This window comes from Rhinolophus sinicus, chromosome 8 (assembly GCF_057876585.1).
Source record: "Rhinolophus sinicus isolate RSI-liver-muscle chromosome 8, RSI-T2T, whole genome shotgun sequence".
Taxonomy (NCBI): Eukaryota; Metazoa; Chordata; class Mammalia; order Chiroptera; family Rhinolophidae; genus Rhinolophus; species Rhinolophus sinicus.
The window spans coordinates 25,518,660-25,545,124 of NC_142508.1; the positions used below are offsets into that span (position 1 = coordinate 25,518,660).

The 26,465-nt window shown below is 35.3% G+C and overlaps 1 protein-coding gene across 4 annotated transcripts in view; it reads right to left on the reverse strand.

Moving 5' to 3' along the window:
* Window positions 1–26,465, reverse strand: part of CFTR (CF transmembrane conductance regulator) — a 169,357-nt gene that overhangs the window by 125,837 nt on the left and 17,055 nt on the right. For all 4 annotated transcript variants that reach the window (XM_088799959.1, XM_019743194.3, XM_088799960.1 and 1 more), the window contains exons 2-3: window positions 14,717–14,827; window positions 11,556–11,664 (exon numbers count right to left, since the gene is read on the reverse strand). In XM_088799959.1, the coding sequence (XP_088656085.1) occupies window positions 11,556–11,664; window positions 14,717–14,827 (220 nt within the window). The remainder of the gene's footprint in view (window positions 1–11,555; window positions 11,665–14,716; window positions 14,828–26,465) is intronic.

The window sequence follows — 26,465 nt, forward strand, 5'->3', positions numbered from 1 at the left end:
CTCTCCTTTTTGCAAATTTTTTTACTTATGATTGTGTTTTTGACATTTAGCCCCATTGATACTTGTATGTCTGCCTCATTTATTCTACGTGCTGTTCACCATGACATCAGGTTATTTGCCCCACTGCCCTACCCTGGGGCCGGTGGGTGTTTCCATTCCTAAACCATTACAGTCTGTGTAAGTGCTGTGCTGGTTGTTTTTATTAAGTTTCATAGATCCAGGCCAAACTTTCTCTAGATGATTTTATTTCCAAATACATAATTCCTTAAGTTAGGAAAATGTACAGTTAAGATAAATCTTGGATTTGAAATTACATCTGCACTACAAATATAATTTTTCATAGTTTTAATAGTGGCAATATTTCATCCTCAAAATTATGTTTATATCAATATTTTATCCTAGATTTTTTCTATATTATGCTGTTCTCCATATACAAATGTCAATACCAAACCTACTTAGCTCTGTTTTTCCATAAATAGTGGGTTTGCACTTGGCTGAAATGCTCTCTTGAGTTGCATTCAAGGGCATTGGATTTGTATGTGTTACCCTTGTAGGAAGTATTTGTGTGGCCATGAAGCAGACTAAGGAGCCTAGATGTTTACCATGCATATCAATAAAACATCATTTCTTATAAGACAATAACTGGAAGAGTATAAACTGTGACTGGCTACCAGTACTCACGAATTCAACTGCTTATATTATGATTAGCATATACCTTTCTCCCTTTTCCAGAACTCTCTCCCACATATATATTTTCGTAATAGATAATAGACTATAGAACCACTGATAAACACATATATTTGTGCTTTTTTAATTCACATTTATTGAGGCAACAATGGTCAACAATATTACATGGGTTTCAAGTGTACAATTCTATAATATATCATCTATTTATTACATTGTGTGCTCATCACCCAGAGTCAGTTCTCCTTCCATCACCATATATTTGACCCCCTTTTACCCTCTTCTTCCACCCCTCTCCTCCATTATCCTCTGGCAACCACTAAACTATTGACTATGAGTTTTTGTTTCTTTATTTGTATGTCTTGTTCCTTTCTTGCCTTCAGTTTTATATCCAACCACATCACATATTTCTAAGGAGTTAACTCCTCTCTATGAAATGCTAAAAAGTGCATTCTGAGGAAAAAGAGAAATATTTTAGCAATTGAGCTGTACACAGAATTTTTAGAGTAGAAATGTATAGGCTTACATAAGTTGTTTTCCTGTTGAGGAATTTGAACTAAACTCCCTGCCACTGTATCACCATTATGCTATTTTTCATAACCTGTCATCTCTATCCCAATAGATCCATTTTCTGAATTGTTATTCAGCAGCAATTTATAACAAAATAAAATATGTGTTAATCTGATTCAGACATTTATTCTATATATTGTCATTACTGAATTAGTTTTCATCTTGCCTCAACCAAAAGAAGACATACTCATCCCATGAACAACAATGGCTATTCCACAAAAATGCTGGTAGTAGTAATCGGGGAAGGTACATGTTCATAGAAAAAAGAAATGCAGCTTATTTTTGGTAGAGAAAATTTCCAGTAATAGGACCATCTGCGAACATGAAACTAACATAAACCTCACGACAACATAGAGCTGTTAATATTCAAGGACAAAACTAGCACTCCAACCCCCACTCCTATAGTTTTCCCTACTCTGTTTTAAGCATGTTCTCTACTATTTACAATGGAACCATTTACAGAAATCACCTGATTGTTTTTTTATTTGGGAGGGAAAACAATGATAACTGATACCTCACTTAATCTACGAAGTACAGTCCTTTACAAAAATCACCAGTGTAATGACTGGAAGAAACACAGTCCTATACTCTTGGCATGTGAAAGCAGTGTGTACCCCGCGGCTTAGACTATTTTCAGAGACACAAAAATTTTCCCATTTTGGCACTATGTTAAATAGTGCAAGTGGACTGAGGCTTAAATGTAATGAGAAGGAATGTAAATTTATTTGAAATTTTGATAAAATATTTTATTATATTTTATCAGACATCAAGATGTAATTCACATAATGGTTCACTTATTTAATAGAAGAAGATGGATATAAATTTTTAAGCCAGCATGACAGTGAAGTGAACACTGAATTCAGAGTCAGGAAACCCAAGTTCTTATCCCAGCATGTTATCAGCACTTTCTGTGTCACCGTAGTCACTTCCCTTCTTTAGACCATATTCTCACTTACAAACTGAGTGGTGAAGCAAGCTGATCCCGAAGGTCCCCTCCAGTGCTAACAGCTCTGATTATATGACCTGAGCCTGGGGACTCCCATTGCAGAGGCTGAAGATTCCTGGAGCAATTCTCCTGGTCCCCATCCTGCCAAAAACGTGTGGGTGTTTTCTACTCAGAAAAAAACATCTGTGTACAGGGGATCAAGTTAGAGAAAAGCACAAGTGATTGCATTCCTAGTGGGAATTATCTTGAGTCTCAATTTAGATCAGCCTCCCAGAGAAAAATTAGGAAGACTGAAAATACCTCCTGAGAAATGTATCTGGCCTCATGGGATCCACTAGACCAGAGCTTAAAATCACCGTGGACGGGACTAATCTGTTCACCATTTCTGTTCCACCTGCATACCTGGGATGGGCCCAGATGTTTCTAAAGATAAGGAAGTCTGCTGGGTTCAAATCATGAAAGAAAATTCAGGTGGAAATAGAAAACTTTGTTTAGGCTTGCAATTACATTAAATGAAATAATCCCAAGAGAACGTTACCTTAAAAGTAATACTTCTAAACCCAAAGCATACTTGTTTCTAATACAAGTAGAATGATTAGTTGAAGAATTTTTAAGGTACATTATTTTCTATTGTGTGTAGTCAGTAAAATCATCATATCATCTCAATTCATTTTAAATAATTTTATGTCTTTATCCCAGGAATACTAAAACATTATTTGAGAAACATTGAGAAGCTAAGATTTCTTAATATTGAGAAATTAATAGCATACCAACAGACTACATAAGAACCTTGTTTAGCTCAGTAACAACTGTAAAGGAATCTGATAAAACTTAAATATCTGTTTCTGATAATGTTCTAAATAAACTCAAATACAAAGATATTTCATTAACTTGAGAAAAAAATTCTCCCTCAAAACAACAATCAGCACTATAATTAATAAAACTCCAGAAGCTTTAGAGTCTGATGAACAAAAACAATAGGAGTACTGGCTATTGGTACAATTTAACATTTTTCTGGAACTTTTTGTTAATACAATGCAACAAGAAAAATCACTGAGGTATGAATATCGGAAAGGAGAAGAAAAAGTATCATTATCAATATAATATGTGATTGTTTATAGAACAAATTTAGTGAGTCAAGAGTTTAACAGGTAGAGGTTTAAAAAATAATTATACTAAGAAGATAGATTCTTATATACCAAGTCTAATAATCAAATAAGTATCCCATTTATAGCAACAATATAATATATATAACAATATATAATATATATTATATATTATATATATTATATATAATATGTATTATATATAATTATATATATCATATTATATATATTATATATAATATGTATTATATATAATTATATATATCATATTATATATTATATATATATGTTATATTGTTATATATATTATATTGTTGCTATAAATGGGATACTTATTTGATATATATATTATATATATAATATATAATATATAACAATATAACAAAAGATGCCCTGTAAATACCAATAATATATACCAAGGCTGCCAAAAAATGTATACATATGACTTGTGTTCATCTTTTATTATCAGTATATATTGAATATTACAATTTTAATAGTTATTCTCCTTTCTTAAAATATGTATACGTGCATGGCACCCTCTGTGTGTGTGTGTGTGTGTGTGTGTGTGTGTGTGTGTGTATTAGAATATATTACTAAGACATATTTTTAAAGTCTCAGATAAGTGAAGCACTTAAAGACTTTCTAAAAAGAAAAGTTGAATATTGCAAAGTTTACATTCTCCCCCAAGTTATTTTATAAGGTTAGTGCAATCCTCATCAGAATTCCAAGTGGATTTTTTGGAAGCGAACTTTTAGCACCACAAGAGCAGAAACTATCTATCTTGGTTCTTTGTAACAATCCCAACACCAAGCACAATACCTAGCACAAAATATCCAGTCAGCATATATTTGTTGAATCATGTATTTGTTGAATAGATAAAAGGGTTCAATGGTTCTAAATTTCATTTGGGAACAAAATGACAGACGAATGAAAAACATTTGAGGAATAAGAATAATGTGTGAGAGGGTTTACATTATGGATATAAAATCATATTATAGACCTATAATAGTATACGGCATGACAAAGACATTGACTGATGTATCTGGAAAGTCCGGAAATAGGTTCAAGTACACGCAATAATTTAATATATAAGATATAGCATTTTAATTCAGCAGATAAAGGCTGGATTATGCAATAAATTACGGATACTTATTTTTTAATTGTATTTCTATCTCACACATACACCAAAATAAATTCAAAATGGATGAGATATTTACATGTAAAAGATAAAAGAATAAAAACATAGATATGTGCTTATACAATATTTGGCTATGCAGGCTTTTAAAAATGTTTGACGCCAACAGCAGAAAACAAAGAAAAATGTGCATAGATTTAGCAGAAAATTTTATAAAATTTAAATTTCTGATTGTTAAAAAATAAAAACTCACTAGAAACAATCTGGGGAAACTATTTTCTTATATATCAATAAGAAAAAGAAAAAGACACCGAAATAAAAATAGATAATGAACATGAAAAGGTAACACACACAAACACAAAATAAATGCATAATTAATATATAAAAACTGTTTAAACTCAGTAGGAACTGAAACTAAAGCAAGTGAAAATCATACGCTTTTCCACGAAGCAATTTGGAAACATTTAAAAAACGATAATACCTATTGTTGGTGAGGACTGAATTTTCATACTTTAGTATCAAGAAAGTAAGTTATATATTTTCTGGAAGGCAATTAGAAAATCCACTAAAATTTAGCTTTTAAAAAGATGTTCCTTGTGGGACTGTTTGCAATAGTGAAAAATTGGACGGAATCTAAATATTCAACGATGAGGAACTGACAAATTATGGTCTAGCCACATGATTCATTACACATTAAAATGATGACGTAGAAAAACATCTAATGACATGAAAAGGCACTCGCCATACATTGAGAGAAGCAGATTTATAACACATTATGTAAAGTAATAATACACCTCCCTTTATTCAGTACGTTTTCCCATGGGAAAAAAATTACTAAGAGGACAAAAAGAAATTTATTCGTAATTATCTGATTGTTTTCATAATCATAAAAAACAGTTAAAAGAACGATACAATTTTGAATAGATTACATATAACTTAATAAATGATTAAAAGAAAACGTGAGCACAAAAAAATGGAAAAAAGTAAACACACATATAGTTATACACCCAGAATTTAGAAGATACAAAGAGTACTGGCTTATATGCCAAAGCAAAGGCTTAAGACTCTGCTTTGGGTAAACCCAAAGATTGTCAACTTTTGTTTATGTGGATACAGTAGAGTCTGATGGTAATTTTTCACTTTATACTAATTGCTAAAGGAAAAATTTTTTCCATATTCAGCATAGAAAATAAAACCTATTCATTGCCAAAATTGTTTGTAGTTTTTACAAAAACGTATGTATACCACAATAGTATAATACCTGTCTGTTTTTTAATCATTTTAGATTCAATGCCTAATTTAAAACGTGTTGCATTTGGTATTTTCCTTTTAGTGTTCATTGATTCATTCACTATCACTAGCAACATCTTCACTAGAAATCTAAGCTACATCCTTCATGTGTCACAAGACTTGCAACAATAGCAGGTTTAATCCAGAAAAATGCAATAATGGAAGATGTGTTAAAACATTAATTTTAATTTCTTAAGTAATACTTAGAATGCAAATATCATTTTTTAAACAGTAGCAAAATATCTTCCTGTGCCCTGTAAAAATCAAATTGGTACTTTAAGACTTGCATGTAGCATTTATAGAGAAATAAGTAAATGCAAATATGAGTATTTATGCAGGTAGGTAGAGATTCTACTTAAAAATCTAGTAACAGCTAATATTTATGAAACACTGTGTACCAGCAGCATCTATTCTACCTGCTTAACTTGTTTAATTCTCACAGTAACTCCATGAAATATGTGCTCTTATCTCCACTTTACAACTAAAGAAACTGAGACAAAGAGAGTTGAAATAATTTGCCCAGTGTCGCTCAGCAAGTAAGTCGTAAAACTGGGATTTGAACCAGACAGTTTGATTCCAAAGTTCCCTTCTTATTCATAAGCCTAAATCAAGAAGAAAATGTTATAGCATGACCTAGTTCTCTCTCAGTTGATCATTAATTCAAGCACTGTGATTAGTTCAACATCAAGCTAACAAATCAAGTTATAAGTTACTATCACTGTAGCTTAAGATAAATACCAGTTCTCTATGCCCCACATCATAGACACACCATTTAAAAGGTGGAAGAATTATAGACTGTACACTTCTGTGCTCCTTGAATTGTACAGTAAGGAAACTGAGGTCCAGAAAAGCTCTTTGATTTGCCCAAAGATCATAAAACAGGCCATGGCATCGAAGCATGATCAAACCCCCGAAGCTAAGAAAAAAATGCCCCACCTTTGAAAAAATCCTTACTTAAGGATTGTATCACATGTGTTTTCCTTTATTTCACTGCATTGTATTCATTACTCACGACTGGATACTGGTGATATACAAGAACAGAAGATGCACCATGTTCCTGGCAGGAACCAGAGAACCGGACTCCATTATGCCCTGTTTAAGTCGTACTTACATGACCACAGACTATTCCTGATTTACAAGTCAACTGTGTTTTGCAATGTCACATGGAAGAACAGGAGAGGCACTTTGCTGTACTTACAATATTCTACTGAACATGGTGTTGGGTTCCCAGGTTAGCCTTCAAAAGCACATGTCATGCTCAATGCTCTTGGATCACCTTTCTGTTCAAATAGCGCTGTCAAACCCTAAGCAGCCTGTATAACTACGTTTCTGCAGGAGGGAGGGACAGAATACCCGCCCTGCTGCGGACTTGGAAGAGAAACAGAGGCCTTCTGAGCTCTATCTCATGTACCCTGCTTCTTTCCAGTGGAGTCTTCAGAGGGGGTTTGGGAGAAAGACACAGGAAGTCAACAGTTAACTGTGGGACTTCCCACAAACCCTTAGCCAACTTTTAGTCTCAGTGGGGTTCCTGTCACTTTTATTCAGGGGCTCTTTGGCCAAGATCTGCCTACTTGTCTTTTCACAACTATACTTTTCTCCTAACCTGGTTTTCCCTTCTTCCACAACTCTGTACAGCCCTGCTAGTCAAAGCGTGGTGCCAATGAAAACAGCATCTTTATCTGGGAGATTTTAGAAAGGAGAATTTCATGGTCTCCCCCCAAACCTTCTGAATCAGAGCCTCCATTTTAGCTAGATGAGGAGGGGGACTGGTATGCATATAAAACTTTCAGAAACACTGCCCTTTGTCATTAAAATAATTCATATTCATTTTTCTTTTAAAAATATTTTCATTATTAAGATATTATTACTAAATGTTAAGTACTATCATTTAGAAAAAAAAATCAAACTAAAAAGTTCTCTCTATGTGTATCACCCCCTAACCCCCTCACCTTAGATTCTAGCAAAAGTCAAATGCATTCAGCAGGAACATTGGTGAGTGTCTCCCTGAATCAGAATCACTTGGAGAATTTTTCAAGTACACAACTTATTATCCCAGAGCCCATCCCAAACCAATTAAATCATATGACCCGGGGTGGAGCTACTAGTTTCTCTAAAGATTGAAGTAAAATGTCCTTATGTTTCCCAGAAAGCTAAACCCGTGAATTTCCAAATCTGCGTGTCACAGGAACTGGCGGACAGTGTAGAATGCTGTGGGTAACACAGGGGAGGGCAGCATGTGTGTCAGAGATGAGGCTGCAGTAGGAGGTAGAAATATTCAGGATATACAATGAGTGTAGGGAGCGTAGCACGCAAGTCACGACTGAGGTTAGAGAAGCAGCTAGATATGGCGGAAAGTGGGGACAGAAGAGGAAGCTGAGAAAGGAATCCTACCTGACAGGCATCTAGAAGATTTGTTAGTGGTAGATGTCCTCAGGTGAAAGAGACAAAAGTAAGTCCAAATGCCTAAGCCAGAGATGACGGACCTGTGTGCAGAACCCCCCAAACACGCTCCCTGCTTTAGCAGCACGCTGGAATTCAAACACCTACCCCACACCTCTGCCAACACATAAGGGGCAAAGATCTTCCTTTGCAGTACAGACTGTGGGACTTGAACTCTAGTAGCATGATTACTGGGACTTTTCCTTTATGGCCTTAAACTTCTTGGGGTTTAATGAATAAAAGTAGTTTGACTGAAGTTGCCCTGATACGTAGCTCAATTTGATGATGGAAATATGCCCAGAGCTACCTAAAAATCAAGAATGATTTTGAGTGAAAGCTTGTGAATTCCTTATAATAAGTGCACTGTGATAACGTATTGTCTCAGTAATCTTACAGACCTCCCTCCGCATGGCTTCCCCCGTCTAGCTTTAATTGACTCACACAGTTTTTCAAAAGCCAGTTTTTCTTCTATGCTGGAGTCTTCAATGTGAAAGACAATGGCTGCTGAGTCAAATGGAGAAAAAACAAGTACGTACACAGTTGATGAGAGGCTGTAGTTAATATGATTTAAAATCACGTTAGTATTGCAGAGAAACAAGCTCCTTCATGAAGACATTTCCTTTTTTCTTAACCGTTCAGGGTCAACAGCAAATTTTACAGTACTTTTTCTGTCAGCGCTGAAACCAGTCAAATATGCTTTATACCACAATTATCCTGATTTGGAGGGACGACGAATGTACAGGACATTTTGAAAGTATGTCCACCTTTTACCAAGAGTAGGGTTACTGCAACATTAAGAATTGCTGCTCATTTCATGAAACTTACCGATTACTAAGCTGACCCACACAAAGGAAAGAAGGAATGCCCAGAAAATATTGAGGCATTACTGTAAGTTGTTTAAAAGGACAGCGGTCTTATGATAGTGGCTAAATTTGTTCCCCTTCTTTTCCTTCTGTGAGCAACAACAGCAAAATAGAGACAAAAGAGCAGATGCACTGAAAAGCAGCACTCATCTTAACCAGCACAATGGTTATCCAAATTCTTACAGACACAGTTTTCAACATTTTCACTATTTAAAACTGCACGGCCTCTGTGAGGCCTTTTCATGCGACAGGAGGAGAAACCCACAGCCTCACCACATCTGTGCATTGACAATGTTCATTTTCCTCTCCAGGCCTTCTCAGATATCCATTTCAGCTGCTTTGCCATGGGTTCTTTTCATCACCACTTTTCTGTTGCTTATCAGTAGAAGCTGAGCTGGTAGGAATAAACTGCCCTTCAAAGGCGCTACCAGGTCTAGACCTGTAGCCCAGGGCTCAGGTTAGCTTGGGGGCATCCCTCTCCTCACTCCCACCCATGAGTAATCCATACTCATGAAAGGATTTAAAATTCCTTTTGCAGAGATATTTTTAAACTTGAGAAGTCTAAGAATATGTCCTTCTTTGTACCTACTCCATTCTTCTATCCCTTAATTTTGTTTACAAGTTGGACCCTCAGCACTACCGGCTATTCGGTGGATTTCACAGTTCCTTCCCTGAGTATAAGTGAGAAGTTTCTAGTAGGTTCCTCATCCTGCTTTCTGCTGTGAACTTTCTTCAGATTTGCCCCTGAGATGACCTAAAAAGAAGTCAACTTTCAAGCTTCAGATCACCTATGTCTCCTGAGACGTTGCAAAGAAACTCAGCAGACCTAAGACTTTTTATCTGAGTCACCATTCTGTTGAGTACCTAAATACAATCAAGATAAACACAGTTATGTAGCAATTACAATCTGATGTAGGGGAAGGGTCCTAGGCTTGGGGCTATAGAGACTTGGCTGTCACTCGTATTTACCACATGCATGACTTTGGGAAGTCATTTAATTTCCCTGATTCTCAGTTTCCTTTTCTGTAAATTAGAGATAATAATGTCTGCTCCATGGAGTTATTAGGAGAATTAAGGAAAATAATCTACATAAAGCTCTTAATGCTGAGCCTGTAACAAATTAGATATAATAAACATTAAACTATACCATGCTTATTTTGGGGTCTGTGTACACCAGGCCAAAATACAACTTCAATAAATAAGTTTGTGTGTCATCTAAACTTTCATGTTTAGTGACTGTTTTTGTTCACGTGCTACTTCTAGGCTGGTGGATAAATTATTTCACATGCCAGGCAGAGAATAAAGGGGCTTGATAATTAGGCCTCTCTTCCAGTTTCTTCTGTTCAGTTGTGCTTATGTTAATCAATGAAAGCAGCATGTGATAGAGAACGTAACTAGGGAAAATGTTTAGTTGCACCACAATCTAGTCATGATGTAACGCTTGTCTGAAGTATCCTTTACTTCAATCCAACAATGATTTATTGAGAATGCTACATTCTCATATGATACAACCAGAGTGAATTGTACTTCTACATACTAATTCAAATGTATAGAATATAGTCATTTAAGCAACCAACAAAACATATTTTTAAAAATTAGGTCAAATAGAGTCAATAACTATAGGTAAAATTGTTTCCCAAAGCTCTGAGTGATAGCATTGAGAAAAATCACCTCAAAGATATCTTAAAGGACAATTAATTCTTCAGTTACCTTATTCATATTTATGAATAAAATATTTTTACCCCCAAACTGTTGCACGTTTCTACAGAGATAGATAGATAGTTGGATGGATGGATGGATGGATGGATAGATAGATAGATAGATAGATAGATAGATAGATAGATAGATAGATAGATAGATAGATAGATAATTTCAAAAGTCAGAAGAATTTTTCCAGGAGATTATCAGGAGCATCATAAAACATTTGGGACCTAAATGTAGTCATCTTTATCAAGATAATTTTTAAATGTATTTTTCTTGGTGTGTTTGAACTACAAATTCTTAAAACAAGGCAACTTGTATGGCGTCTCATTGGGACACACTGTAGCTCGGCAAACTCTCTGCAGCATGAAGCCCAATATGAATACAATACAAGTGCATGTAAATGGCTCTTCGCATCCCAAAGCAGATATTGTGCACAACCTCCTCCAGAAAACTAAATAAGTTTTCGATTTGCTACAGGTTAGAACCAGAATTCAAAGTGAGGCTCTGGTGATGTAAAAAATAATGGGTCAGAGTCACATTGGACAGCAGCTCAGGAACATTCCAGACTGCACTTAAATACCACAAAGCCTGGAGTTTTCTGGCATGGTGCCCTCTTCACACTGATGAAGATGTAGGAGACGAAGAAAACATATTGCAAGAGTACTTCACTGCCAAATCTTAAAATGTTGCTATTTTTTCCTGACATAATTCAGCAGGCAGATATAATTTCAAAATATTACAAACATTCATATATGTAATTGGTTTAGTTTGACCTAATATTATTTTATCCATAATAAATTTACAAATAAGATCCTTACCCCTAAATATAGTAAAATTCCATAGAACATAAATCTCCAGAAAAAGCATCGCTGAAGGGCATTAATGAGTTTCGGATTTTTCTTGGATGCCAGCTCTCTGTCCCATTCTCTGCAAAAGAATAAAAAGTGGGAACAATAAGGTGATTGTGCAAATATTTGAGTTGTTCTATTTCCCTTAACCTAGTTTTAGTCATACAAATACATCCAGGGAGACTAACCAAGTGACTAAAGAGATGAAAATTTGTGGAGACCTTCCAACACAGCTCAGTCAGACATTTGGCAGAATTCAATGCTCCACCACATATCAATTTTCAGGGAGTTGACCTCATCAAGAGGCCACATTATATTTGTTAAAGAAAGGTTCTGGGCTTCTGAAAAGCAATGCAAAATGTGGACAAATAAAGTATGACTCTTACGAATACACATTGCTATGCTTGAACAAGGTGGAAAATAAACAAATATTTCATTTTTTTCCTTCACTTTTTGATTTTTACCTGTTTAGAATTGTAGCAGATATACATAATTTAACCATCAAATCAAAAACAAGATAAAAAGTCAGATAGATTTTTCTGTGGTTTAACATTAGAAAAACTTGTTATTTTAGACTTTGTCTTTAAATGTGTAAGTTTGAAACAAATATCATCAAACTTAATTTTCAGCTACTAAAGTCATTTATTGGAGTAAGACTTTGAAGGATTAGAACAGAATCAAATTCTATATTTTCTAGCAGGAATATAAATTAAATAGTCTGAAAATGGTTGATATATAGATAAATGTTATGCTTTCTTTTAAATACTATAGGTGTATCAGCTGATTATATTTATTTCAAGTTATTGCCACTACTTTCTATTGGTAAAAGCCCCCTTTCCAAGATAGAGGATAAAATATATCTCTAAATGTTACCTTCATCTTCATTTTTAAACTGCACAGAGATGAAAAATTTCACGAACCACAGGCAAGAACTAGATAAAGGCTTTGAATCTGATCAATCGCTATTCCCATCACTATCAATCTACTATTATCAGAGGTGGTTCTAAGTTACTTCAAAGAAAGAACACACAACTGAGATTTGAGGGTAAGCTTGGCAGTCTCTGTGTGTGAACACTGGCTACCCCAGAAGCTTACTATCTATAATGACTAATTACCCATCCCATCTGTCTACCTCCCTACCCTCTTCCCCACTCTTCCACTCACACACACATAGCTTGCCTCCTAGCCATATCATTTAGTGACTTACAATAAGGTAATAAGCTGAATATGAAGGCAAATTCAGCCTCTCCTTCAAATGAAGAGTCAGATGAGAAAGCCAAAGATATGGTTTCAAGGTGGGAAGAAGTAGTCAATACTGAAGTCACACACGAAGACGTCATTATATGTGATACTGAAGAGGCCTCCAGTGACCTTGATTAATGTGGTTTTAGGAAAACGGTAGACATAGACACAATATTTTAGGGAGCTGAGATGTATATAAAAGGGAAAGAAGTGAAGAGACCAGGAGAGCAGAGAAATATTAGCTATGAAATAAAAAAATAATAATAATGGGGTAGTGATCTGAGGGGAAGGCAAGTTTGTGGATTTTTTTGAATGAGTAGGACTTGAACAGCTTGTAGCCCAAGAGAAAAAGTTACTAGACATGTAGGAACTGATCCTTGATCTTGGAAGTGTGAATTTGCCACTCCTACTAGCCTAATTCTTTGATTAAAATCAAGAAAAATAAGTTTGAATAGCTTATTTTGCCTCGAAAATGTAAAAAAAAAAAAAAAAAGTAATGACTTTAATGAAAATAAACAAATCACAAGTCTACTGAATTTGTTTTTTGGTACAATACTTTAGTGGCTACTTTTTATTATTTATTATTATTTTTTGGCCAACTCCCTCTTCCCTCTCTGTTATTTCTGGTATCAGACTCTGTGCTGCTAGTACAAGACCCCTCTAGCTCATTCATAGACTGCGGTTGGTCCGAGGAGTGAGCATGTGACTCAGGAGTCTCTGGCATTTTTCACATTTGGCCAAGCAGAAAGGGCTCTGCCCTCTGTGGTCTATCACATTATGAGCTAAGAGATCTGAGGATCCACTGCATGGAGCAAGCTCGTCTGAGAGAATGGTGACAGCACAAGGCAAATGCCACCAGGTGGTATTTGATTCCCTGGTTCCATTGAGTTCCTATCCCTAAGGTCAGTTCTCTACCTAGGCCTTCACATAGTTAGAATACATGAGCCAATAAAGTCTTTGTTTGTATTTACTTAAACTAGCCTTTAGGTTTCTGTCACTGGCAATCAAAAGCGTTCTAACCACTACTGTTAGAAAAGGGGACTTCTTTACAATGGGAAACACTGTTCCTGGAGAGGCTGGGAGTACAGACCTTGGGTTGGAATCATGGCTCTGTCAGTCATTAGCCGGCAAATTACATCAACTCTCCAAGCCTCAGTTTGCTCTTCTGTATGACAGAGATAATAATGCTTTCTTCCCAGAATGACTGAGAAGAGACACTATGCCTATCATTCAATATGTACTCAAAAATATGGAATTTGTACATATTTTGCTTAAGATTTCCCAGGATGTACATTTGTGTTGAAATATTAAGATTTTGGAGGCAAATATACATAATTTTTTCATATAGCTATTATGGTAGTCTTCACAAAATTAATGTAATGTTCTTTAAAGACAAAATTCGTATATGTATTTCTTAGAAAAAAAGTCATTTTTCAGGAAAATGCTTTTTCTATTTTATCCTTTCATTGTTTAATTCTTAACTGATCAAGACTTCAGCAAGAAAATAAGATGCTCCTATTTTAAATATGCTATTTTAAGAATTAAGCCCTCTATGGGGCGGCCCCCTGGCTCAGTTGGTTAGAATGCGAGCTCTCAACAAGGTTGCCAGTTCTATTCCCACATGGGATGGTGGGCTGCGCCCCCTGCAACTAAAGATTGAAAACAGCGACTGGACTTGGAGTTGAGCTGCGCCCTCCACAACTAGATTGAAGGACAACAACTTGGAGCAGATGGGCCCTGAAGAAACATACTGTTCCCCAATATTCCCCAATAAAATTTAAAATAAAATAAAAAGAATTAAGCCCTCTAATATGTCAGTTTTCTATTCTCTAAGTAATTAATAATATTAGTTTCTCACTCCAACTAATACACAACGTACACGCACATACCTTTCCAATTTTTCTGAAAGATTGTCAGCAGAATCAGCTGAAGAGATTTGGTATATGTCCGACAACTCCAGGCGCTGCCTGTACCCTTTCTTCAAAATTGGTGTGGTCCAGCTAAAATAAAGAGAAGGACAGACAGAAATATTTACTTGATTTGGTCTCCAATATAGACTTGGAATCAGATACCATTTCAAATCTTCTGACACATGGAGAAGGGTGGATGCATAAATATGAAAATAACTTAAGTCAACTTGTATTTATCAGGGCTTCATATCTTACAGGACACATCTGTATCAAACAGCAGAACTTCTGAACTAATGTACTTTGTCAGAAAGGATTGAGAATGATGGGAGAATCCTTCTTAGAAAAAAAAACCAAACTGCTAAATATTCTACATTAAAAACATTCTTCAAAAATAAACTTCCCCATAATAACCAGATACTAGCAGTCTATAGTTCTTGATGATTGCTCGAGTCCAGTCACTACCACTTCCAATATAAAATGATCTGCGAATGATAAGTCGACTCTCAGTCAGGACCTTTACCCAATTGTGCTGCTGTTGCACATGATACTCAGCAAGCAGCTATTTGTTGAAAGAAGTGAATATATCTGGAGGGTTATTGAGTAGTTTGTATCAATTTGTTAACTGAATTATCACGTCTGAATCATTACTTGAGGGTAGGGATCATAACCTTTTTATGTCTTGTCTCCTCACCCCATAGCAGTTATATACATCCGCTCTCTACACATCTAATATACAACAATTTATAATGGAAACCAGTGAAGCTGGTATGGTAAATAAATAGGCAGGATACTCTAGTTATTTTCAAGTACTTTTTCTATTATGTATAATGCAGAATAATCGTCACAGAGATATGAAAATGTAAAACGAAGAAGGAAAAGGAAGAGAAGGAAAAAGGAGGAGAAGGAGAATTATGAAACAAAGAAACCATGTACAAAGAGAAATTTTAAAATGAAATTTGAGCAAATGAGACCTTTCTTGGGTATAATTTCATTTATTGAAGAAAGGAATTGAACTTGGAACTAGTGATTCCCAAACATATATTCATTTTCCCTTAGCATCTTTCTTTTATTCAGAGATGTCGAAATTTGGTGACATTGAGACTTTGGTGATGTATCAAAACGCATGTTAGCCACCAAAAATCAAAAGGGTCCAGTTTCTTGTTTACACTTTTTTGACCTCCAACTACTTCAGTTGGCCCCTACCCTATATTCCTGATGTCTCTACAACTTGTTCTTCCTAAAAAATAACTTATTTAAGGCCCAACTCGAAGGTTAAGTAATTTCATCAACCATTTCTTCCTAAGATAGCAATAAGTGACAACAGTTTAATATGTCCCTTTTTTCCATTAACTTGCATTTAACAAGAGCCTTTAACAAAGGGTGGTAATTAAGTTTTATCTTTATGGCCTAGTCTGATCCACTGACAATTTTTTCTGGAGAACAGGAACAAAAATAGTTGGGAACAGTCTGAATACAGCAGCTAAAGAAACTCCATGCTAATGCAGTATCTGCAGTGGACATTTGTCTAAGAAAGTGATGTCACACCCACCTAGCGCCATCCCCATATCCAACATACTCATAAGCACTGGAAGTAAACTTGAAAATACAGGTGGCAGTTAGGCTGTGAAAAATTGGGAACAGTAATTTAGGATATAAACTTCATCCTGTTGGTTATAAGCCTTTGTAAATTTAAATTTAGAAGTGAAAACGTAAAGCAAGTGTTTACTACTAAAAAAATTTATGCATATATATATATATATATAGCCCTTTTCAAAGAGCTTTCACAAGCATTAGCACACTGTGACTTTAATTTGAAAATATTGTTAGGTAGGTAGAACAAAAAGGGAATATTGTCCATTTTAAGGATAAAAAAAAATGGAGGCTCAGAGATGCTAAACTTGTCTGTGACTAAAGGCAAAAACTACAGATTTTTAACCACATTTTTCTGCCTTCCTTCCTTCCTGTACTATGCTCAGCTTTCCCTACTTAGGAAAATTAAGCATGGTGGGTTGTCTAGACAGACAGCTGGGAGGAGAGCTTAGAAACAGGAAGACCAAGAGCTGGCAGACTGCAGGCCGTGGTGTGGTATGCTGGCAAATTTTAACCATCTCTTCTCCAGGAAAAACAAGAAGAAAAAAAGTGATTTATGTGCCAATTTCTCTGGTGTAAATACTCCCATTGTGATCAATTTCAAGCTACCAAATGTGAAGTCACTGAACACAGACTTGGGGAGAGATACACAGTTGCATATCATAATATAGAATGTTTACCATCGAGATACAATGAACATTACCTTGATAGCACAGATAATGATAAGATGTAAAGTAATTAGGTAGTGATAACTTTTAAGTTTTTAATTACCTTTGTTTTAATATCATTTAACTGTAAGTTTAAATTATTTAATTTTGAACACCAGTTGTGCTTAACAACCAGCTTACAAATTTCCTAAACATTTAACAATCAGTTCAGCTGGAAAGGGCCAGCTTCAGGAGATCACTACTGCCAGATGGCTGAAAGACTTGAGACAGGGTAATGGAACAGGTAAATGAGGGTGGAAAGGAAGGGGCTACAGAAGATTTAGTAAAAAGGAAAATATACTCCATCTCTTAATAAACTCTGCATTTTCAGTAGTTTGAAAATATTAAAACACCACACTAAAATTACATATAAATATAATTTCACTATCTGTAAATACAAAAAATTTGCAGGAAATTAAAAAATAATTTTTTTCATCTAATTCAAAAATACATAAACATACATTTTTTTAATCATATCTAAGACCTGATGACCAGTCTTACAACTGAGTTTCCAGCTCATTCTAAAGTAACACAATTTGGGGGCTGCTTTTATAAAAAGAAACTTGGTTTAAGATAAATTATGAGAACTAACTGAAATTAACCTTAGGCTGCCTGGCAGTCACCAGAATTATCTTAGCAAAGTAATTTATTCTAACCACTAAAATTAAATGAAATTTCTGCCCCATCAAGGATTTTTCCATACCCACCTCAAGCCAGTCTTACAAATACAGAGCAAAAACAAAATAAAACAAAAAAACTCCAAGATATTGATATTTAGACACTTTATGAAATATTGGTTACTATAAAACTCTAAAACTGGTCCTTTTAGATAATCCCTGTCAGAACTTCTACTTTGGTATTTCTTCCATTAGAAATGAATACACACTGGAATACTACTTAGCCATAAGAAAAGATGAAATAATGCCATTTGCAACAACATGGATGGATCTTGAGATTATTATGCTAAGTGAAATAAGTCAGACAGAAAAAGTGGAGAACCACATGATTTCACTCATATGTGGAATATAAAACTGAAAACAACAATGGAACAAGACAAACAAATAAAGAAACAAAAACTCATAGACACAGACAATAGCTCAGTGGTTACCAGAGGGTGAAGGGGGTCAAATGTGATGGAAGGAGAACTGACTCTGGGTGGTGAGCACACAATGTGATATATGGATGATGTATTATAGAATTGTACACTTGAAACCTATGTAATTTTACTAACCACTGTCACCCCAATAAATTTAATTTTTAAAAAAAGAAATGAATACTAACCCAGGTGTTTCATGAAGCAAAGTAGGTATGCCTAGAAAAACCAAAAACAATAAACCTTGTTCCTCCCTCCACTTTCTTGCACTGGCTCCCACTGTCTCTTCCTCTCACCTCTAATTGATCTTGTCTTCTGCATTCATACCAGTCGCTGTATCTTAACAATGGACTTATGTTAAAAAAATTGGTCTACTTAGAAACTATAACAGTTTCCAAAGTTCTGGCTATTTCTAACAGAAACTAGCTAATCATTAATTATGGGGAAGCAGACAGAGATCCCTAAGGTATATACCGTGTTTCCCAGAAAATAGGACCTAATTGGAAAATAAGCACCAGCATGATTTTCCAGGATGCTCATAATATAAAATAAGCCCTAATGTGTCTTTTGGGGCAAAAATTAATATAAGACCCGGTCTTATTTTGGGGGAAATACGGTAGGGCTTATTTTATACTACAAGTATCCTGAAAAATCATGCTAGTGCTTATTTTCTGGTTAGATCTTATTTTTGGGGAAATACGGTAGTTTTTTATATATATGTTTGCCTTTGAAATTGCCTATATAAATTGCCTTTGAAAATAATAGTTTAGTACCCCAGATACACTGTTCATTTAACTACAAAAAGTGTAGGTTTTATTAATGAAAAATAATATCACTTGATTGGTTTTAAAAACACACACACACAAAGATATAACTATATTTAATTAGTTTCATTTCTTAGGACAAAACTTTTAATTTTTGTATAGAATGATTTGTAATTCCTTATAACGAATTGTCCAATTATGGCCACTGTTGAAGACTTGATTTTCACAAAACCTATCCCTTTAACGCCACATAACTGAAGCTTATTTTCATTTTTCCACTTGACATTTGGCTGTTTTTAACCCAACAGAGACATCTGACATTTTCATCTGCTAGAATTTAAGATGAAGATCGGGTATCAGATCTTTTTAGTTCAAAATGATTTTGTTTAACTAAAAAACATCATGCTTCCACTTTAGCCAAATAAATTAAAATAGCAAACTCAAACCACTGGTGGCATGACACTTCTCCCAAACACTAACAAATTCATATACTCAAAGACTAACAGACTTTTTCCTTTTTTAGCATGAAATAATTAATAATTGGGAACTCAGTGGAAATTACTCAAAACTACTCTGCATAGGCAAATTTAAATACATTAGATGTTTTCTCATCATCCAATAAATTTACCATGAGATTAAAATAGCCAAAAAAGTCTGGATAGTCCTAGCTAAAGAAAATGTCAAAGTTTAGGCAAAGGAAAGAGAGGGAATCATTTGAACAGATTCTGAAGATAAATCTGAAACCCCAGCAGCATAGCTCTACCGCTCTGCTTTATTTATTTTGACAAATGGCTATGATGGGGAGGATTGATTTGAAACCGGAAGTCATCTCATCTCTATAAGGATTTTTAAAAAAAAATTCAGATAAGTAACATTCAAATGTCACAGTTATTTCATTAACTTAGATTCGCTATTATCTTATAGTCAGATGCATTTTTCTCAATGAATTTTAGTAAAAATAAAACTTGGAAAAGGAGTTGTATCTAGCTCCCAAAGTCTAGTATAAAACTTGTAGGCTTCAAGAATGCACCCCAAAGTTGCAGCACTGGGTCAAGGTCAGGGTCAAGGTCAGGTTGATGAGTCCTATCTTCTCTTCCCACAGGTGTTTAACCAATGTTTGCTGCTTATCCATAAAATGGTAAATTTATTTATAAGCAATAACCACTTCAGTCAGCTCAATCACCTTTAGGAAGTACATGCTTGCTAAAGATCAGTCATTTTTATGTGTGGGAGTTAGTTACTCATGAGGCTCTAATTTTACCAAGAGAATTGTAGAAGTTCTTTTTCTTTCTCTAGATAAGCAAACAGTAAAGAAAATGTAGTCAATGGATTTCAGAAGCTCTGGAAAAATCATTATTTGGTGCTCAAGAAAAGACCACAAGCTAATTCTAAAAAATCTTCTGGAAGGACAGAATCTAAAGTCACATAGGCATCCTAATATAAATTAATTTAACATCATGCCTAATGATTTCAAACATTAAATAGAAAATCTATCTACCCATCTTATGAGACATTTTGAAATGTAAACATATTAGGAATGTAAGCATATTTTTAAAATGTCTTGAAAAATATTTTCTTTTTATCTGTATTCTTTAATGTTTAACAATTAGCATGCATAACTTTGGAAATCAGGAAGAAGTTCTTTTTAAGATATACATACCTTCTATTGCTATCTATGAACATAAACTTTCTGGTCAAATATGTTCTAATTCTATGATTCTCATATAATATTCACTACCAATAATAATTTTCCATATCACTGTTTTTTTCTTTCTTGATATGGTTGTCTGAGGTAATACTTCATCTTAAAGATCACAAAGTCCCAGTCAACTGACTCCTACTGCAAATCTGTTATTGAAAAAAACACTGAACTACATAGTGATTTTAAGAAGAAAAGACAACCCCTTGTTTTAACCTTGTCTCTATCATTTCTCAACCATGTGACCTTGAAAAAGGCTCTTCATCAGATCGCTCAGCAGCAGCTCCTGTTCGAAATTATAACAACCATGACTACACCTCATTTTTATGGGGGCCAAATTCAATGTTGTCTATAAAACATTACAACTGTACGTCACTATATGTGTCTTCATATAAACTACTTGGCTTTGGTTTAACTTTCAGAGCACTAGAGTCTATTATTATTGGGATTATAACTACAATAATAGCTAACAGTAGAGTATTACCACAGACCTACAAAATTCTAAGGGTTCCACATACATTATTTCATCTGATCTCCACAACAATTCAAAAAATAAGTTCTACGAGTGTTAATATCTCTGTGTTACAGATGAGTGATTGAAGCTGAGGGAGCTTCAATAAGTTGTCCAGGGCATTTGGAATTAAAAGCCCAGACTGTGATGCCAAAGCCTACACTTACATCATATTTGTCTTTCTAGCACTAATCAAAAAAACTAGCATACACAAATATAACACCAAAAGCACAAGCAACAATAGAAAAAAACACGTAATTTGGGATCATCAAAATTTAAATTTTTTATGCTTAAAAGGAGACAATGAAAGTGGAAAAATAACCCAAAGGATGGGAGAAAATTTCTGGAAATAATATATCTAATAAAGGATTTATAGCTACAATACATAAAAGATTCTTATAACTCAAGAATAAAAACACAAATAATCCAATTTAAAAATGGGCGAAGGATCTGAATAGACATTTCTCCAAATAATAGGATAAACAAACACCCAATAAGCACATGAAAGGATGTTCAACACCATAGCAATTAGGGAAATGCAAATCAAAACCACAATGAGATACAACTTCACACCCACTAGGATGGTTTTAATAAAAAACACAGGTAATAATAAGTGTTAACAAAGATGTGGAGAAATTGGAACCCTCTTACCCTGCTGGTGGGAATATAAAATGATGCAGCCACTTTAAAAAACAATCCGAAAGTTTTTCAAAACATTAAATATAAAGTTATCATATAACCCTGCAATTCCACTCTTTGGTACATGCCCAAGAGAAAAGAAAACGAATTCCTATACAAAAACTTGTACACAAATGTTCATAGAAGCATTTTTATAATAGGCAAAAAGTTGAAACAACCCAAATATCTATCAAAAGCTGAATGGATAAATGTATATTACTACAAATGGAATGGTATTCAGCGATTTAAAAAAATGATGTACATATTCATGCTAGAATGTGGATGAATCTTGAAAACATTATGCTCAGTGAAAGATGCCAGTCACAAAAGACCACATTGTTCCATTTTATATGAAATGTCAGAATAGGCAAATCTATAGAGACAGAAAGTAGATTAGTAGTTGCTAGGATGGGGGAGGGGAGAAAATGGGGAATGATTGCTTATGAGTATGGAGTTTCTTTTTTGAATGATGAAAGTGCTATAAAATTGATTGTAGTGATAGTTATACATCTCTGCGGCTATATTAAAAACCATTGAATTGTATACTTTCAATGGGTGAATTGTTTGGTACATGAATTCTATCTCAATAGGCTGGTATTAAGAAAAACAACATACATAAATCAGCGGTCAGTGTCAATTTTGGAAAGTTTTCCCAAACATTGCTTTTTCACTCTTAGAACACATGAAATGCAAATTCTTATTATGTTGACTTTGTCACTCTAAGCCCTTTCAGATATGTGAGCACCTAGGTACCTGCTGCAACTGATTAAGATTGCATAGCCCATGAGAGAACCCAAGGATGGATGACATGCAACAGGAGTTGTGCCAATTGTTTATTTCCTGTCCCCAGAAGCAACACACCCAATTGTGTACTCTACTTGTGTGTACTCTACTACGAGTACAGAAAAAGTGGTAATGAGGATAGTACTGTGAAAAAACTGAGGCATGGATACCATTGGCACGGAAAGGCCACTTCTAACAGCTATACCCAATTCACTCACATGACTTGGATTTCAGGGACTCGAGCAGTTTAGACACGAGAAGCAATTCTACAAAAAATCCCACCCATCTTGACAGATACCAGAGAAGAAACAAAGCATGGTGATTTCTAGCCCATGCCCATGTACTTCAGAAAAGCAGCCTCAGCGTGTTGTTCCATGGTTTTAGTTTGATTTTTATTCCATCTGGGCATGAGGCCACTAATAGGAACCACATAATTGACTGTAGCTGGAACAACTGACTAGAAAGATAGGATGAATAACTGCCCTATAAAATTGCTGTATCCTGTATGAGTTAACTTTTAGGAGCACTTTACAAACCAAGGAAGACAAGCAATACCATTGCTCTCTAAGTTCTGAGTTTTATTTCCATTGGCAATATGAAATATATTTGAAACCAAGAAAATAAGGAAGAGGGGAAATGGACTGGCTTTAAGATTTTACGGTGGAAAGGCCACTAGATTACTGGCTGGCATTTGCAAAAGTGTACAGAGAGAAACTTGTGTGACTGTCAGAGCCTCACCACTATTACTGTTATTTTAGACAATCACACACTAGCGAGCAGATCAGAGAGGCAGTTTCAAGCCCGCCCAGTGGTAGCCGAGAGGGAAAGAAGGAGAACACGTTCTGCCTCCTCCTCTCTCTAAGGTAGGAACAAAACATATTTCACCCGAAGTATGAGAATTATGAGGATATCTCCCATGATATATTTATTTAACTTTGCTGGGATTTGTTTTATAACGATCCCATTTATTTGGTATTCCCTCTTTTTCCAGAATTCTGAATCCCCTATTGCAGCTCTTTGTTCACCTGGTTTGTTCAGACACCATCACTGGGACCCAAAGGAAACACTCTCTATGGGCTTCCCTATCCTTTGGCAAGAAATTACCCACATCTTTTCCGAGCCATGGTTTTCATTCCAGAATTAACTCAGTATCTGGAATCAAAGTGATCTGATTTTTCTAGCAGTGAAAAATGTTCCTTACAGTGTGGACATGACACTCCTTTGGTGGGGACAGAAACCTTCCAAGGAGCTCTGGGTTGTGGAGTCAGGAATCTGTTTGGTACAAGCCACCATAGACAAAGCACATGCTCAATTCTCATGACCTTCTACATCTAAATCACTTTATGATCCCTCACTTTGTGTACAAATGTCTCACTCCTTATTAAATCCCAATATCTGCTTTTCCGTTGCTGCTCTGAGACAACTTTTCCCAAAGTTAAAAAAAAAAAGAAATGCAGTATAATCCCACCCAACATTGTTGATTTGAGGATGTTTATTTGTTTATTTCGCTTGATAGATGGAATGATAATGGAGGTTGGAGGAGATCTTGGAAATGTTTGAAGGTGGAGATGATAAAGAACCAATACTCTAAGGATAGCAATGACATACTGCATCAGGCAGACAAAGCTGATGATTTTTTTTTTAATTCAGTCGTGATAAAGTATATTTCTATGGTTCTGCTTGTAATCATCTAACAAGATAAATGATCCGTAAAATCCAAAATTTTTCTCAGGCATCTCAACATTCTCTCCATTGTTAGTATTTCACCCTCTAAAAAACAAATCACAAATTATAGCATTAAAAGGTAAATTTAGTATCCTCCTTATTTCTTCCCCCTTTGGCAAGGGGAAGTGCACGTAGACACATTGTGTGACTCTGGATTTAAGTTTGAAATCCTGTTCCTGAGGTTGTGAAGCAATGCTAACGCTATTTTCCTTTTCCTGGAGCCTTGTTATTACGGGGAAGGACACTGACAGTGAAGCTCCGAAGAGGTACAGGGGAGCAGAGCAGTGGCCTAGTCCTCAGTCACCCCACACTGGGAATCCCAGAAAAAAGGAGTATGACAGAGACAGGGCATGGAGACAGCCATTGGTTCAAGGCTGACCAAGGAAATAAGACTCTGCTGCAAGAGCCTTACTGTAAATCCTCTTCACCTTCACTTAATCTCTACATCTGTTTTTTACATAAGCAACATATAGGTAAATAAAAGTCCACAAAGTACCCTAAGTTGCTTTCCCCCCAACAACAAAAGACACAATAGTGATTGAATCATTATCTGATCCTGAGAGCCATTTAGGAGTTCAAAATGGTCACCTATGCAATCAGGTCATTAAAAACAGAAATCATAACTTAAATCATGATCCTTTGGTGAAAATCCTTTTTACAGGCATTTAAGAATTATTGTGACTTCAAAATGTCATGATCTCTTGCACTTGAGGAAAATGAACTTTAAAGGAAACTTCCAGCCAGAGTCTCTTCCTTTTGAACTCTGCAGGAGCTCTCACTGGATGAAACCATTGATAATAAGGTGGTTCTTAATTTTGAATTTTTAATTCCAATAGAATTCTCCTATTCCATGATTTGGTACCACATTTTTCGGTTTTGTACCAATACCAACTAAATGCAGGTCAATGAAGAAAATGAAGAAAAATTAGTAACTTTCTTGAAATAAAACCTGACCTCTATTTCCAAGAAACTCAAATGCATTGAAATAGTATCATATAAATTATGTATGTGTCTTTTTACAATCTAGGTTTAATTATCTTCCCACATGCTCCATTCTCTCCTGTATTTCTTCCATCCGAACTGTTACCACAAATTGCCTATTTACTTACCCGTCAATCCCCCTTGACTCCAAACACACCACACTATAAGTTCCTTATAGATTTTTTTTTGCTGCTGTATGTCTCGCACCAGCAAGCATTACCACAGAGCATAGCACATAACTGTCACTCAATTATTTTTTAAATTGCGAAAATAGTGTTACCACATTGCACTTTGTTTGCTAGTTTATTCCCCTGTAAGACTAACTTCGTGAGGGTGATGTAGGTGCAACATATATCTATATGTCACCATTGTCTTCTGCAGTGTCTGGAACAGTGCAAAAACTGAATGAATTCACGTGTTAACTAATTAATTACTCAAACGTTATATGTTTGTAGCCCATGTGAGGACACTGATATGATTGCAAATATGTGTAGGTCAGCCATCACTCCTGGTCAGATGTGTGAAAAGCCAAAAAAAAAAAAAGTCAAAACATTTTTCAAAACTGTGGTAAATGCAAAGCAAACATGAGTGTGCCTATACTTGTTCAGGGACCATTCTTGAACAACATGAATGTCCCTTTTCTGAGTCATAACTCAAAGCCTATCATCCTAACACTTCCAACCAAGACTATTTCATTCTCAGTGAAATGTTTTCATTTTTAACACCCTTCACTACCAAAGCACTCTTCCTAATGCCCGGCCTTCGTTCTCTTGACTTAGCGGAGATGATTAACACTTTGGAAATCGGAAGTCATTCTTCAGTCTATCCGAGAGCAAATGGTTCCTGTTATCTTCACCCAGTTCCAAGTCCTGCCATTCAACATCCTCTGCACTGTCTCCATGTTATTTATGTACCATTATAGACAAGGCACACACTGTTTCTAAAAGGCTCCAGAAATTAGCGTAGCCTCTTACATGCATTGTACTTCATAGTTTCAAGTGGTTTCAATATGTCATTCTGCTTCTGAAGATTGTTACTATTGTGGGTTGAATTGTGTTCCCCTTAAAGAAGAGATATTGGAATCTTCACCCCCAGACCTCAGAATGTGACCTTATTTGCTAATAAGATCTTTACAGAAGTGATCGAGTTAACATGACTACATTCGAGTAGGTACTAACCCAATGTGACTGTTGTCCT